This window comes from Patella vulgata, chromosome 1 (assembly GCF_932274485.2).
Source record: "Patella vulgata chromosome 1, xgPatVulg1.2, whole genome shotgun sequence".
NCBI classification, from domain to species: Eukaryota; Metazoa; Mollusca; class Gastropoda; family Patellidae; genus Patella; species Patella vulgata.
In genome coordinates, this window is record NC_065879.2 from 32,892,198 (window position 1) to 32,908,254 (window position 16,057).

At 36.0% G+C, this 16,057-nt stretch overlaps 2 protein-coding genes across 4 annotated transcripts in view; one reads left to right on the plus strand and one right to left on the minus strand.

Moving 5' to 3' along the window:
- Positions 1–260: 260 nt before the first annotated feature.
- On the minus strand, positions 261–10,509 carry LOC126812450 (sodium-coupled monocarboxylate transporter 1). Of its 2 annotated transcripts, XM_050538850.2 has the most exons (16): positions 10,147–10,509; positions 9,762–9,830; positions 9,437–9,488; positions 8,977–9,044; positions 7,565–7,645; positions 6,993–7,066; positions 6,384–6,521; positions 6,003–6,138; positions 5,593–5,681; positions 4,772–4,884; positions 4,298–4,368; positions 3,817–3,903; positions 2,072–2,274; positions 1,225–1,325; positions 715–836; positions 261–438 (listed from the first exon to the last, which is right to left on the minus strand). In XM_050538850.2, exons 1-16 carry the CDS (start codon positions 10,489–10,491, stop codon positions 280–282), a joined length of 1,908 nt encoding a protein of 635 aa, XP_050394807.1. In that variant the 5' UTR covers positions 10,492–10,509; the 3' UTR covers positions 261–279. The 2 variants fall into 2 exon arrangements, with proteins under 2 accessions (XP_050394807.1, XP_050394816.1); XM_050538859.1 differs by lacking the exons at positions 9,437–9,488; positions 9,762–9,830; positions 10,147–10,509 and having other exon boundaries at positions 8,977–9,137.
- Positions 8,873–16,057, plus strand: part of LOC126812473 (acyl-coenzyme A thioesterase 9, mitochondrial) — a 31,468-nt gene continuing 24,283 nt past the window's right edge. The window contains exons 1-2 of one of the 2 annotated variants that reach the window (XM_050538890.2): positions 8,873–8,983; positions 12,898–13,018. In XM_050538890.2, the coding sequence (XP_050394847.1) occupies positions 13,005–13,018 (14 nt within the window). In that variant the 5' untranslated portion in view covers positions 8,873–8,983; positions 12,898–13,004. Of the gene's footprint in view, positions 8,984–12,885; positions 13,019–16,057 lie in introns of those variants that run through there. The other variant, XM_050538884.2, reaches the window with a different exon arrangement.

Sequence of the window (16,057 nt, forward strand, 5' to 3'; positions counted from 1 at the left end):
CTATTCTAGCCTGTGTAAACTCCAAAATCCCACTCTGAATCCCAACCATCCAATCAGACTGTTGCAGCTGCATTCACAAATAATAATCGATGCCCGAAAAATGTCGCCTATGAGGAATAGTAAGTGCAGGAGAACCGCGCCACACACCGAAACCTGGTAACTGACAGTTGGGATGCGTAGGTAATAAATATTAATTATGCTTTAAAGAAATAAATCTAAACCACTCGAATCTTTGTTTATTTCACAAATGGTTATCAGGTTTATTTATTAAACACAATGCTAAACATGTTCAATGTTGGAATGACCATGACCATTAGTTTGTTCAAGCAACACTCCTGTTTCGTTTTGGTTAATTTTGTCTGTCGATCGTGTCTTCTGTGCTTCATTCGTGTCTAGTTTTATAATTACATCATAATTATCTCTTAATTTACTAGACACCTGAAAAGGAAATATATTAATGAAGCTATTCATGATTGTATTAAGTGAACTTTACTATATCGGAACTGGTCTTTCCATAGACGAAGCCCAATTTGCATGTTTATATTTTCTATCTGCATAAACGACGAAAGAATTTTGAGACGAAAGAAACAAGACAACCTGTCCTCGCATCTCCCAAACCACTTACTAGACTGACCTACACAATCTTTGCAACCGGTTAACGAAAGATCGGACAGATCATTAGGCAAAAACTAAAACAAGACAATTCCTATTTACCTTCTTGGAATAATCTATACCACATCGTAGTGGCTTCAGAATACACTCCGGCAGACAACAAAAGAATCTATCAAAGATCGGTACCGTGTATTTAGCACCTGCATCTTTTGGTTTTATACAACCTGGAAAAAAATTATTTATATATTTATTGCGGATTATCTCTTCATAAAACGCAAATGCTTACTGTTTGCGAACTAGCAGAACATAATTTTTACAAATCCGTTGAAACAAAAAAAAACCGTTGGTCAAGATTAGAAAATCTTAAAAAGTGACTCATGCAAAATTGGTTATTATAGTCAAAAATCAAAATTATCAAAGAAGATAATGATAAACAATGTTCATATCAATACATATTTTCCTGTGAAGGAAAATGTTAAAGTGGTTTTATATTATGCTATGTGGCATTACTCATCAAATTGTGATTTTTTTTTTATGAAATATAAAATAATATGGGTAAATTCTTAAAATGGATCAAAGGAGTAATAACAAATTTAATATTGTAAGTTTTACCTGTACACCACGATATGATACTACCAATACCAAATACAGTAATAATAGCAATACCACCTAACCATAAATACGATACACTGTACAATTTGTCTAAACCTTGTCTGAAAAAAAATATTCTCATAATTAAGAAGTACTAATATCTACTATTATACACAAAAATGTCAGTCCGATTGCAAACATATAGAATTGCGCAATCATTATGATATTCATGTACCCTACGCATCGGGTGTGCCCCCCCCCCCTCCCACACAGACACACGCGCAAACATTAAAAAAGTATAGTATTGCAAATTTATGTATAATTTCTGCAATGTTTAGAAAATGCTCATGAGGATTCAAATAGGAATATCAGATATATTTGTACAGATCCAACTTTCAAAAAATAGGTTTATTGTTTGTGACCTTTTGAATCAATAAGACCTCGCAAAGCCAGGACAATCAATAAGATTCCACAAAATCAGGACAGTCAATAAGATCTCACAAAATCAGGTTACTCAACATATTCCAACCACAAGCTCAAATGTTTTGACCAGCGACAGATATTCCTGTATTAGCAACTGGGGAATTCCCATAGAAATATAACTTGAAGACAAAGCCTGAGTATTCTTGGACCAAGTAAGGCGTTGGAGTAGGAGATCACAACCAGGTGAATGCACGTAACCAATGTATAAAAATGTGTATATAGGGTATCCATTAATCGAATTTCAACTTGGTTTGATGAGATTCAGTGGTGTGATCCAGGCGGTATACAACTAATACTCTTCCTATATTCGTCGCAAACCTAACTGTAGTTAGACGGCCCTTTTCTTTTAGATATCAATGTGGCGTCAGTTCATATAAGTACTCACGGTTCATAATGTTTAAAATCTTCTATTTTCTGTAAAGCAATATTAGTATAATTATAAGGATTAATGGTGAAATTAGCCACTGGACAATTGTCTATAGGAGCAGGCGGCAAACGAGGAGTTTTCATTAAAGTGGGACTCATATACGACCCAACAGCTATCCAAAAGGTAAAACAAACACTGACAATTACACCGACAACGGCACCCTGGAATTAAAAGAAATACACTCTTGACAGATGACATTAAATTACAACTGATTACAATTAATTCGATCAACAGCAATGCTATACAAAATATCAACAGCAAAGTTTTGGTGACAATAGGCCGACCTGTTGACTATACAAGAAGATTGGACCCGGTCTGTTTGCTTTCATTGTGCGTAAAACAGAGTCGAAAAAACCCTGTGGGGGTCCGGGTCAAAAATCTGGTGGAACTATAAACATAAAAACGTCTACCAGCGGAGTTCCATCCAATTACATCACCAACGGATTTTTTTGGGGGTGGGTTTTTTTGTGTGAAATGTGCCCTACCGAAATGATGGGCCAGAGAATGGCCTATATATTTTCGAATCTAAATTATAACTTTTCAGGTATTCAACCCCAAATGTTTAATAATAAATGCGCCCAAATTTACTCAAGCGATACATTTAAAGAATCTCAATTAAAACACAAATAAAAGAGCCAGTTTCTAATCTGAACAAGAGGGTATAAATAAAATCATTTATTTGATGCCGTTCAGTTTGTCTATAATTTCAACTGGGCTGATGAAGACGGACAAACGCCATAAAATATATCCTATTAGGAAAATTTACACGGACAGCGGCGCTACGGTTTACTCTTATTTTGAATTCCAACCGCCAAGGGTTCCAATGTGTACACGGGACCTCGGTTGTTCGTCCCACCCGAACGACTAGATACTGTACTTGTCAGGTGCTTCGTGCTGTATCATTAAAAAGGGGAACCCATATCGGAAATTCCAGAGAACTTTCTCGACCAACACTGGGAACAGACCCCGGACGTCCGGACCTCACGGATAGTCAACAAGTGCCTTACGCACTGAGCTACCGCGGCCCCAGTATCTTCTAGAATACTTTTTATATTTAAAGCTACGTTCCCAGAAAAGTATTTATCGGGTGGTTATTTCCAATAAAAGTATGGCAATTTTGGTCTATATGGAAAGTAGAAATATCCAATCTTACTAGAAAAATACTAGATTCCCTGAAAAACACTCATGGAGCTCATACAGGACAAAAATGTAAGTGTTTTCCTAATCGACAGCCCGAAGATTAGGAGTGTCTGCACGCGTGACGTCGAAGGTTGCACGCGGAGATTGAGCGCTTGGTGTACATTTTGATAAACTTTATGAAGAATTAGACGTACAACACTTTCTGAGATAAAAATTACGGAAAAAGACGCGGGCAGTGGATAATCCTAAAATTTAATTAGGCTTCGATATTGGTAATAAATAGTAAGCGATTAAAGACAACATCGTCTTGTGTACGCAATAAATTCTCCTCCGACTTCGCTTGCGTTGCTAGATACCGAGAGAGGTAAGTCACGTGACACAAACGTGACCTCTTTTGGTCGATTTTTTATAGCCAAGGTATTCTCAGACAATTGCAATGTTTTGAGAAGGATTTGAAGCAAGATTATGATAAATTAATTAGTTTGAATATGTTTTTAGTCCAAATACATGTATATCATCAAATCACCCAGTTTGAACCCGGGAATGTATCTTTAAAAACTTACCTTATGGTTCGCATAAGGAAATAAAATAGCGAATAAGATTAGACCAGTTACAGGACCTACAAACGATGCCATTAAACTAAATGCAATCTAAAAAGGAAATAAATTTATATCTATTAAAATCTGTTGAGAAACGGGGGATGGGTAGCATGGACCGTGCCATAAAGTTTGGAGTAAAATTCAATGAACGTTTTCATCCTTATGGCTGACCAATCACAGAATTTTTCAAAAAGAAAATACGAACACATCAGTTGAACATTAATTTTGTGCGTGTGTTTATGACTAGATGAACTATTACAGTCTGGTGCATCCGTAGATATTTCAGTAAATCTAGTAGCTTATATTACCTGCCAGATACAATAGGCAAATTTAAAGCAGTTGTGAAAGCTGGTTGATCTGCATCCAAATTATTCAGAATATACCGCGACATCTTCACCTAAGACCACCCACTCCACATATCCAATCATAAGTGTAATGGGATTACCTGGGAAAGTGATCCACCAATAGTTGAAATAAGAATAGATACACCTACTGATATAATACCAAAACCTACAACTGAAAATAGAATCACAATGTGATAGTCTTCGTGAGCCTACATCGATACGAGTCCAAACAACGAACACATTGTGCTGTGGTTTAATCACAGAGTTAGTGATTTAGTCCACGAGGTTGTCATGTAAAAAATAGCTTTTGGCTTCTGAAGGCCCAGCTCTGCCAGGCATGATATATTTATATTTGTAAAACACCTTTACCGGGTCTCATTTCAGGACCTCACTTAGCTAACTGTATTTGCTTCCACTGATGCAATAATTTAGTACACAGTAATGGTCTTACAATAGTTGGATTTGTGTCACTCGTAGTTGACATTATTTTGTATATACATGTATATCTGAATCCAATCTCTATTGTCAACAAAGAAATATATCTTTTAAATTGGCACCAATTATAATAGACCTACCCGATAATTTAGCCAGTATTGTTTTTGTTCTTTCTGATTTTGTTTTCATATATGGTAAAATATAATCTTCTACTGTTTGTGCTGAACAAGCACTTAGTCCAGATGATAATGTACTGAAACATCAAAAGAATAGACGTTATAGTACACCTAAGCAACAAGCAGGGGTGTTGGAATACTAAAGAGTAAAAAATCAAAAAAATAAATACGAAACTATGCTGACGATTCTGGGGTGACCTAATGGGATGGCAGTCATGGAAATGTTCCATGCTAGGAGAGGATATATCATTCGTTTATTATTATTACTATTAATATTGTTACAACATATTTATAGTGCGCCCTTTCATATAACATGTTCAGAGGCACTTTACAAAGTGACAATATAATCATAAATAAACAACACGATTATGGACATGTTAACGATTGTATACAGAGTCAGTTAAAAGCCTTGTTAAATGAATGTGCGTTAAGTTGTTTTTTAAAAGAATATAGAGATGTACAACATCATAAACTAAATGGTAGATTATTCCATAAAACAGGTGCTTAATAACTTAAAGAATCTTCGGAAGAGTATAAAAACCTCCTGATAGCACAGAAGTCATTATGTTGAGTACTGCTTTCACTGGTGCTCGGGTGAAACATTAGACCACAGACAATCCCCCCACCCCCACTCCACCACAAAGACTACATGTCCAAATACAACTGTGTCCGAGACTATAGGCTGCCATGATTTAATTAAGTTGTACTACAGGACACTTGGTGGGGACTCTGAATGTCTATAAATTTATATGTATGCAATTTATAGCGGTGAAACTTTATAATACCTCAATGATGCGCTAAATAATGACGCCATAAAAAGACCTGGCATTCCTGGAAGGGACTCGAATAGATCCATCACCAGTAGAGGCATAACCTAAACATATTAAAACGTATTATTATGTTAAATATCTGACGATTACATTAAAATGAAACTTTTAATAATATCATATTCCCAAATATGTTTGGCTCGATGGAATTTGGGATTTAATGAAGATTCTGTCGTTTATGGCATTAACTGTTGTCTTATTTAAGAAAACATCAAATCGTGTTGGGTTTGGCTATTCTTTGATATGCATTTACATGACTTTAGAACAATGATGAAAGACACAAAACAAGTTCCTTTTCTTTCAATGTTGGTCATCTTGGTTAAGTTAACAATATCATAAAATAACTACACTTTTTAATGAAAACTTGCCTGATTTGGATTGGTAATTTGACCAGACGCCATTGGATCACATCCCTTTTTTCTGTAATAAGCATAGGCTATCAAACCTTCAAGCGTTGCTAAACTCATCGTGAAGAAGAAAAGTGGTCCAGCTACTCCCATTACCCTACAATCATATTTGAACATATATAGTTCATCTAAAGAATGTGGATCTACCAGATTGTTTCTTCCTGTGCGATATCTTAAGGTTCTTTGTGGGTTGTTTTTATAGTCATATAACATACTTTTGATTGTGTGCGTAAAAGTGACAGAGACCAAATTTAAATTTGTGTATGTAATTATTTTGTTAAATATAACATGAAACTTTTTTTAATATTAATAAATTTGTACGATGGAGAAATTAAACATTACAGTGCTGCTTTCTTTTGAGTAGGTGTTGAGGATATTCTCTGAACAGAAGCTTGACCAACAGCCAATCCAAATGACCGTAACGTCATACCAATGGTTAGAATCCAGAATGTATGTCGTACTGTTGGATCTGGATCGAAACTGTATGAAACAAAAATTATGATAATGTCGACGCTATCTTTAATACCAATGGATACCGAAGTACTATCACGTGGAGTAGAAAAATTTGCACAATTAACATTTAGGTTTTATTAACTTTTTGTTGTATCTAGACGCTATATAACCGAGAATTTGTGGTCGCGGTGGCTTAATGAGCAAGCCGCTGTCTTACTAAACTCTTGGTATCTCGCAATTCTCCGGTTTGTTTCGCCCTGTCAGTACTGTAGTGCAGGAAGGAGGGCGGAAAGGTCACGTTAAAGAACCGCTTTCTCTCACAGCACACTACAGGGTCTGGTGGTGCTCAAAAGTAGGATGTTCAACCATATTCATTAGAGAATTCGTGTAATAAATTAGATCTCCACTAGAACATAGTTTGCCTTTACTTTGAACTGGACATTAAAACGGCCAGTTGAAATAAAAATTCAAGTTATCCAAATTGTCAAAATGTCTTACTTCCAAATCTCCAATCTCCCTCCTTCTTTACCCATTCTAAACACTTCTGATGGCCCACCGATGTCTATTGTTCCCTAGATAAATTATACGACATAATTCAAACATATGAATGGAGTCAAATATTTAATTTTCTGGTATGATGGACTATTAATCGGAAGTCTTAGAACTCATCAGTGATCAGTGAGCATTTAGAATTATGACCAGTTGTGCTTCCCATAAAAGTCGACAAAAACTCAAGTAAAATATTGCTATTTCTCTTTACAATCTTCATTTTGATATACAAAATAGAAGACTGACACTCGTGTAGCCTAAACTTTTAAAAGTTTATTCTCTCGCAAGTCATATATTTTCTCTCACATATTGTTTTTATATAATAAAATACTGCAATCTGATTAAAATACAGATCTTTTAGCCTATATAAAAAAAAAAAAATAGGATCTGTGATTTAATCAGATTTTAAAAAATTGTTTCACAAGTAACTGTGATATCCTCTAGATTTTCCGCTCGGTGTAGAGCACCAAAGTGCAAGGCAGCACTGTGTTATCTGTTATGTAAAACTTCGGATGCCTTACTTTTATCAGGACAGAAAATATTCCAAGCAGCATAATAAACGTTTGGAAAACGTCAGTCCAAACTACAGCTTTAAATCCACCCTGAAATAGATAGTTTTGATTCCTGGTGTATCGTCATGTTTGAGTAATTGACATTCTACAGTTTTCTACAGAAAGGGAAGTGGTCAGTCAAAACTAGGACTCGAAAAGACCGCAAAGCACCTTGTGAATTTTTGTCAGTAACATTGCAAGTTTTTTTGCTATGTTTTTTGTTACTTAAACCTGGCCGAAACAGAATTGTGTCAAGTTCAATTACTCAATGCCTTCGAAACAAGATGGGGCCCACGATGGCTTAGTGGATAAGAATCTGGCTCACTAACCAGAACGTCACGGGTTCGATCCCGATATCAAGAAAGTTCCTCGAGATTTTCCAGTGTAATGTTATCTTAAGGGTGGTGCGGAACGAATGTCTTTGGTATAAAAGAGACCTCGACAGTTGGAATTCTATGAAAAGTAGGCAGAAGCGGTGCTTCCAGGCAAAATTTTCCCTCACTGTACACTGCATTGAATATGTTCGTCTGTAGGAGCCTGGTCGGTGCAGAAACAGCTTAGACTAGCAGCTTTAAACCCATAGTAAGAAGAAGAAAAAAATCAGGGGTGGATCCAGCTACATAATTTTTTTTGTAAATCAACAGAAAAGTTTCTCGGCCGTGTGCTTTATCGTCAGATGTGGGAGAGGATGGGCACTCAAAGCACGAGATAATGATATAGACATTATGTGATATCACAATTAATGCTTTGCATCCATGAAATTGAATCACAATGTCAGTGTATTAATTCATAATAAAAATTAACGTCAAACGAGGTGTTGAATTTCTCTGTTTAAAAAACTCAATGTGTATGTATATACGCCAAAATGACGATAGAGACCATGTGGGAAGGGGGGGGGGGATACATTGTCTCAGGAACCTGGCAAACCCCCTCCTGCAAAAAGTCCTGGATCCGCCCCTGAAATTTATTTTATTATAGTGTCACATATCAATAGCAATAACAACAACAACATTTATATGTGGACAATATCAATTTTATCTATATTGCAACTATAGGTTTCTGAGAAACATTATTAATAAAAATATCAAGAAATTGATCGATTATCACTATTAAATATCGTGTAAATAAAACACTAATAGTTCTTACCAAGTTATATATCTCTATATAAAAATGCAACTTACGTTTCCATAATTCATTTGAACATCATAATTATTTTTATATCCGTGGTTGTTGGCCCTGGTGATAAAATTATTAGTGGGGGTCTCAGTTAAGAATGGGGTTACGGGATAAGTACATGCAAGGGAAGCTTTTAAACCTTAACTGCAATCCAATGGTGGAAGCAGATTTAGAAATAGTAGTAGAAGAAAAAGAAAATAACTTACGATTGAGGTATATAAAACAGACGCACATGCAACAACACTCATAGATACAACGAGAGGAAACCCCATAACTGAAAATACATTTTAATGTTTTCAAATATCGCCTTTTTTTCCATTTAAAAAAGATGTTCGTTCAGTGGGCGGAAGTGTAGTATTTAAAGTTAGTAAAGCATGAAAAAAATATTTGTGTATCGCCTTTTTTTCATTTCGGACCCGATGGTCTTCTTTGTGGTATATTTAGGGGGTATAGCCTATGGGCCATCGACCTAAAACCATGCTCTCGTCCCCGCTGCCACCATTTATCCGTCAAATATTAGCTTTGACCACTTTGCCAGATAAGTGACTTTAATCAACCAATGTGTGCACTCGTCTTCCATTCGAAAATCTTACATACGTCACTTTGGTTTGGCTTCTTTCTCACAAAAATCATAAATGATAAGACACGAATCGAAATTAACTGTACCTGCTTGCAGGGCTATGGCGGGACCAAATAGAACAATTCCCATATATATTACCTACAAAAACCAATATAATTCAGTACATAATCGACTAATAATTATGATTAAAAATATCTTATTGTTTAACCGTCTTCATTATCCCGTTTGAATCAGAAAAGTAGGACGTTAAACCCCATTTCATTCATTTATTTTTATAGTGTAAGAATGAAACAATTACATGACTGTATACATTTACATATAACGTTCAAGTTAGTATAATGTATGCACTCCCGCTGCTACGAAACGTGCCAGGAATAAAGTATTTAAACTGTTTATTCGCGTATTACTTACCGTGTTTAATAAGGCCAGTGATGATCCTATTGTACGCACTGCCCTTGATTTGAACCTTAGCTCTAAATACTGTAACGATAAGTTAATATATAATAGTAATTCAAACACGTCATTTTACAATTTATCATATTCATATATCTAAAATACAACCAATACATTTTATATTTCGGTATTATAACTTTCTCAAATAAGTATAAATAGAGTCCAATCAGATAACCTTGCTGAATTCTGATCTCATTCAGTGGGAACCATGAATACATTATTAGCTCGTGCATGTATTAAGGATAGAAGACACGGGATAATCCGACATCTGAACATTTTACATGATGAGTAAATATAGTTTTTATAACAATGGAATGAAAGTAAATTATATAAAATGCTTCACCTCATAAACGCTGGTGATTTTTAATGGATGAATCAGAGGAACAATTAGACGTGATCCTATGAGCATTGTAAACCCAAAACCAAAACAAGCCAACCAAAACATCATTCCATGTGTATAAACTTCCGCCGGGAATCCCAACATCATAATAGAGGATTCGAACGAAACCATTAAAGACAGGGTAACTGGAATAATCTTCATCGAACGGCTTCCAACCAAATATTCTGAGGTGGTTCCCTTTTTGCTCCCAGCAAAGGCATAATAAATGCCTATTCCTATGGATATCACTATCGTAGTAACAAACACAATGTAATCGGCATAGTGAAATCCACGAATAGCATACGTCATTTTGGATTCTTGCCGCGAATCTTTAATAGTTAAAAAAAAACAAAAACATAGAAGTGATCATGAAACGTGGGTTTAGCTTTTGCTTTTAAAAAGAAAATACATTTGATTATTGTAAAATAACATTTTTCTGATTTACAAAAAAACAAAACAGTTCTGTCATTACCAAAAGCTTTCAAAGTGTTTTAAACCCGACTCGAATTTATTAAGTCATTAAATTGAATTCGATACTTTGTGTTCTCAAGATCTGTAACGTAAACTTTTGGATGTGACTTACCTTTAATGTATGTCCTTTGGCAATGTTGCCCATTCTTTGCTTGTCTTCATTATATCCAAAATTTATCATTCGCGCGTGCTTGTTTTCTCCTACAATATTTTAAGATTATTATCCAAAAACTGATAAGAGATGCGTTTATTAAGATATTCAATGCAAGAACAGGGAGAGTTTGTACTCTACGGTTTCTACGAATTATTACGCAAGCAATTGCGCAACCTTGTGGATATTTTTTGGACACTGACCCGAATTTGTTATTAACGGTATACTAATAATTTATCTATACGGTCATATAATAACGATATAGGTATCACTGCAAAGACGAGAGAGCCCTGGTCGAAAGGTCACCAGAAATAAACTTGTATTCCTTATAATTGTATGATGTGTTATTCTCATTCAGTTACTAAATACCGCTTAAACAATTTAACAAGATGAGTAGGGCTTGTGGACAAATTCCTGCCTGACGAGCCGGTACAAGTACAATAATGTAGAAAATTAAGATGAAATGAAATGAAATGGGGTTTAACGTCCCACTGTTCTGCTCCGAACTGGGCTAATGACAGCGGCACTACGGCCTACTCTTACATCGAATTCCAACTGTCAAGGTTTTTTTTTACGTGCACGCCAATGTGTGCACGGGATCTTGGTTTTTCGTCCCATCGGAACGACTAGACAGCTGTCCTTGTCACGCCCTTCGTCCTGCATCACTGACAAAGAAATTTAGAAAATCAAAATATACAGGCTTGATATTAAAATAACTATATATAATAATACTGGATAAATATTATAATTGTCCTTTTTATAACCGAGATATCCAAAACTGGGCGCTTTCTCAACCTCGTGGGTTTACTCCGGGTACTCCGGTTTCCTACCGCAAGAAAGACCCCTACACATGCGCTGAATATAATAAAATAACACTCGTTCTGGTCTGCGATATCAGCCTCGGTGGAAGCGGACGTTAAACCGTAACACCAACAGACTACTCGAAAACGTAATGAGATATCAAATCTGGGCCCTGTTTCTCGAATTCTTAACTAAAGATAAAATCCAAATTTTAGTAGATACTAAGCACTAAAATCAATCTAATATTATCCAATCAAATTACTAAAATTTGGATTTTATCTTGGTTAAAATTTCATGAAACAGGCCCCAGGCCCGTAACTAAGAGGGGGGGGGCAGCCCCACTGCAAAAAGTTTGCCCCCCCTCCCCTGTGAAAAAATTGTCGACCATAAAAACAATAGATATACATTGTCCGTCTATTTTACAGCCCCCCTGAGAACACTTCCCGCACCCCCCCCCCTCTCGTTGCTCTTAGCTAGTTACGGCCCTGTCTGTATCAACTCGGACGTTACTAAATTTAAATAATAATTGTAATATCTACAATTAATATACAGTACAGTACTGTCATGTAGTAAAAGGGTTGGGTGTCTAGGAATAAACAGCGTGACATAATTTAGGGGCGGATACAGAAGGGAGGGGGTGTGGGGATTTATTATCCTTATTTTGGGTATTCGTATATAGGTGGCCGGGACAGTCTTTTTTTGTATTTTGTTTCCTTTTTTTTATTGTGGGGGAGGGGGGCTTGGGGAGGGGGAGGGCGGGGATTTAATTACGGTTTAAAAATGGTTCGGGTTGTGGGCTGATCATATGGAAAATTAAAATTTAACTACTGTTTCAAGAAAATTGATTAGCATGTCCGGCTTAATGGGTTGTTTATATACATTAACCATACATTGAGGTTCTTTTTATTCTAACTTTGCTTGACAGGTCAATATATTACCTAAAATGTTACAAAATCTGAAGAGGCTCAATTATCATAAAAACGTATAAAGTATTGTATATATATATCATGCTTCAAACAGCCAAAATAAAACTATTTGGCTGGGTCCGGGCGGGGTTCTTTCTTTTCTTATTCTTTGTCGGAAATAAGAATGGCGTAGATTGTTTGAATGTCACATAGCCTATAACAAATTGCACTGTTTGGTTCACTTGCCGTTAATATTGTTTCACTCTCTTCGCTCGGCAACAATCTCCTTTGCACCACCCTCTTTGTATCCGCCCCTAGTGCAATGTCTTCCTGGTTCAATATTTACATATTTAAGCCGAAGGCTATAATAAAAAGGTTTTTATTCAGACGTTTTACAGGATGAGATAGATATAGCTTCAGATCAACCATCACAAAAGCGGATTGCCAAAGAACCGTTTTGTAGTCAAGTAGTCAGTCCGTGCACTATATCGAAGATGGCGGCCTTCAGGTAACCTTACATTTTGTTTTTATGTTTGTGTTTCCTCAGTCTCGGCTTGGCCTGAAAATGTTTTAATATGCTTTCCAAATTAGTCATTGGTTCTGTGTATATAGCTGCGTCAAAGCATAGGCGCGTTGAACCGCAATATTTGGGTTTTCCTTGTCACTATGCCGGTTGTGCCGTGCAGCACAGAAGTGACAGAAGTCACAGGAAGAATTAAAACAGTGTCTAGTCGTTCGGATCGGTGAAAAACCGATTTATATATGTGTACATATTGGCATTCACGTCAAAGAATTTACCCTTGAAATGAAATGGAACATGGGTTAGTTAGGAAACGGCCTCGTTTGTGTCGATTGGATGTTACCCACACTCCTTTCTCTGGACTCAATAGGTGAATAAAGAAAGTATATTATTATGTACCGTAATCAACAACTTTCATGGACTACATTCGGGTATGTTTCATTTGTCCCGGAAAACTTTGCAAGAGTTCATAAAGTAAGCCGTAGTTCATACTAGACGATTTGCAATCGAATGATTCGGAATATCAATTATCAATAGCGATCTTCCTGAACCCATTTCTTATTTCCTTAAAACTTAAACCCAATGAACATCAAAAGATCAAACAAGAAATTTTAACTGTTTACCATAGGCCTGTACCTTTAAAATTTCTCAAATAACCTTGTAACGTTAGTTTAAAATAAAAAGTTTACAGTAATAAAACTATGTACTGTGTGACTGACAGACTAAATAACCTTGTCATGCTGTATAATGTATACATCCGGAATGACATTGGGGTCTCTGCATAGATCGTATATATAATATGGATAACTGACCCTGCAGTAGCTACGGATGATGAATTATGTTGTACATCGCATGCACAAAGTAGATGTACCGCAAGTGACTTCCGGTAAAATGCATGGCTAATATTTATGAAGCAGAGTCGTATGAACTGATATTTGATGTTATTATTTTGTAATAATTGTAATTGAGATAGCAACTGGAAATTTTGAGACAACTTTCCTATTTTATGAAGTTAATGATAACATGAAGACCGTATTTTTTCCTTCATTATTTATATTTTCAAAAAAGTACTTAAAGATACATTATGGGAGATAAGATAAAGAGATGGCAGTTCTCGCTATAATAGTTAAAAACTAGATAGTGTAAAGGTAATTTGCTGAAAATTTCAGTCAAATTGATCCACTATGAGCCGGGAAAGAAGCCGGTGAATTTTTTGCATAGTCTCGGTTATCATTACTAAAATCATTAATATAAAAAGCATAGTCTTGATTATCCACTTCTTCTGATTTAATTATCTTTGGCCGTTAGCGGCATATAGGAATCTAATCCAGCCTACATCGAAGGCTAGCCTTGACATCGAGAGTTTATTATGGTCGGGATAAGTTAATTAATCTCTAATTGATAATTTAGATAACATTTCAGGCCTAAAGAAAGACTTGTAATAAGCAGATTTTGCTCTTGCATAATGCATGTTTAACTGAAATATAGATTTTCTTGAAAAACAAAACTACTTTTAGTTTTGGGTCCATTATCAGTATTATACATGTATTTGAGGATGTAAATATTATGTGTATTTCTGTCACCAAACTGATTCTTCAAAACTATTTTCAAAGAAAAAAAAAATGCATTCAAAATATTTTTGTAGCAAAAAAATAAAAATCTTAATATAATGATTATGTACGCTGGTGTTAGTCAAGAAAGTTCCCCGGGATTTTGCAGCGTGGTTTCTCCCTGTCGGTAGTGTAGGACAGATGGTCTGGCAAAGAACAGTGTCTAGTTGTGTAGATGGGACAAAAAACACGTACACATTGACATGCACATCAAAGAACCATTCACATGTGGGATTCGATGAAGAAATGCCCATGGAAAATTTCCCCCATAGCACATTGCATAGCGTATGCCCATTTTCACTAGCCCGATTGGTGCAGAAAAGTAGGACGTTTAACCCCATTTCATTGACTCAATTGGTAGAAAATTTGATATGACATATTTTTTAAAAAATAGAGAAAAAGTTACCATGACAACATAATTTAAAATGAATAATGCTATTATAGGCCTATTAAATTGTATATAATCGCAAAACATGAACATATATGGAATGGGGTTTAACACATCTAGTCAACACGTGCAATACTTCAGTATTTCGTTAGTGTAACATGGTAATCTTTATTCTATGACTGTTTCTAAAATGCAAGGAAGGAGAATTTTGCCCGGACAGCGTCTATTTGTCCATGTTTCTTTGATTTTGAACTGGCAAGTGGCAAGGTTCTTTTAAGTACATACGTACAGGATTCTTTTCGTGTTGGGGGGTGGGTGGGTGGGTGGATGGCCGAATGGTTAGCACGTGCACGCTGTATCATACGGTCTGTCATTGAGTCAGCTGGCGGGGTTTCGATTCTCCGGTTGTACGTGACAAGGAGTAGGGTCGCCTGTCCTACCTCATGGGTTTTCTCCGGTTCCTCCAGTTTCCTCCCACTGCTACAGACCCCTACGCGCAAGCGAATTATTGAAATAAAATTGAACCATGTGTTAGTCCCGAGATGACCTAGTTTGTGTCGAGTGGAAGTTAAACCCCATCTCTCTCTCTCTCTCTCTTTTGAAGAATATTACTAACAAATATGTAGACAACAATAAGATACCAGTACATAAAAAAAGAACTCCTTTATTCATTTGTAACAATTACAGATATTAACAAAAAATGATCCAATACATAAAATCAACTTTTTTATTCATACACCTTTTATTCGCTCACATTTTAATGTGGAAGTATTGTCACGTATTATGCTGTTACCATTGTTCATCCGGATGTCTGTTCACACATGTTTGTGGACACTCTACAGGTCACAATTGTTATCAAACTTAGATGAAGCTTACAAATACAATATGTTCATTTCCCAAATAACTCGGACACACATCAAACCTTAAATTCCTGGATTATTACCCCTGATTGTTCGTTCATGAGAGGACCAACTCCATCGATAATCAGTGCTCCACAAAAGTCTGTTCCGGAGATACCCCCTTTGCTGA

What these genes read in the sequence shown, in the direction of transcription:
- LOC126812450 (XM_050538850.2), bottom strand. Translation starts at nt 10,491, where the DNA reads ATGACGTATGCTATTCGTGGATTTCACTATGCCGATTACATTGTGTTT. An exon ending in AATACTGGCTAAATTATCGG is followed by an intron (nt 4,369 to 4,771) that starts GTAGGTCTATTA and finishes TTCTATTTTCAG; the next exon opens with TTGTAGGTTTTGGTATTATA. An exon ending in GTATAGATTATTCCAAGAAG is followed by an intron (nt 439 to 714) that starts GTAAATAGGAAT and finishes TTTCCTTTTCAG; the next exon opens with GTGTCTAGTAAATTAAGAGA.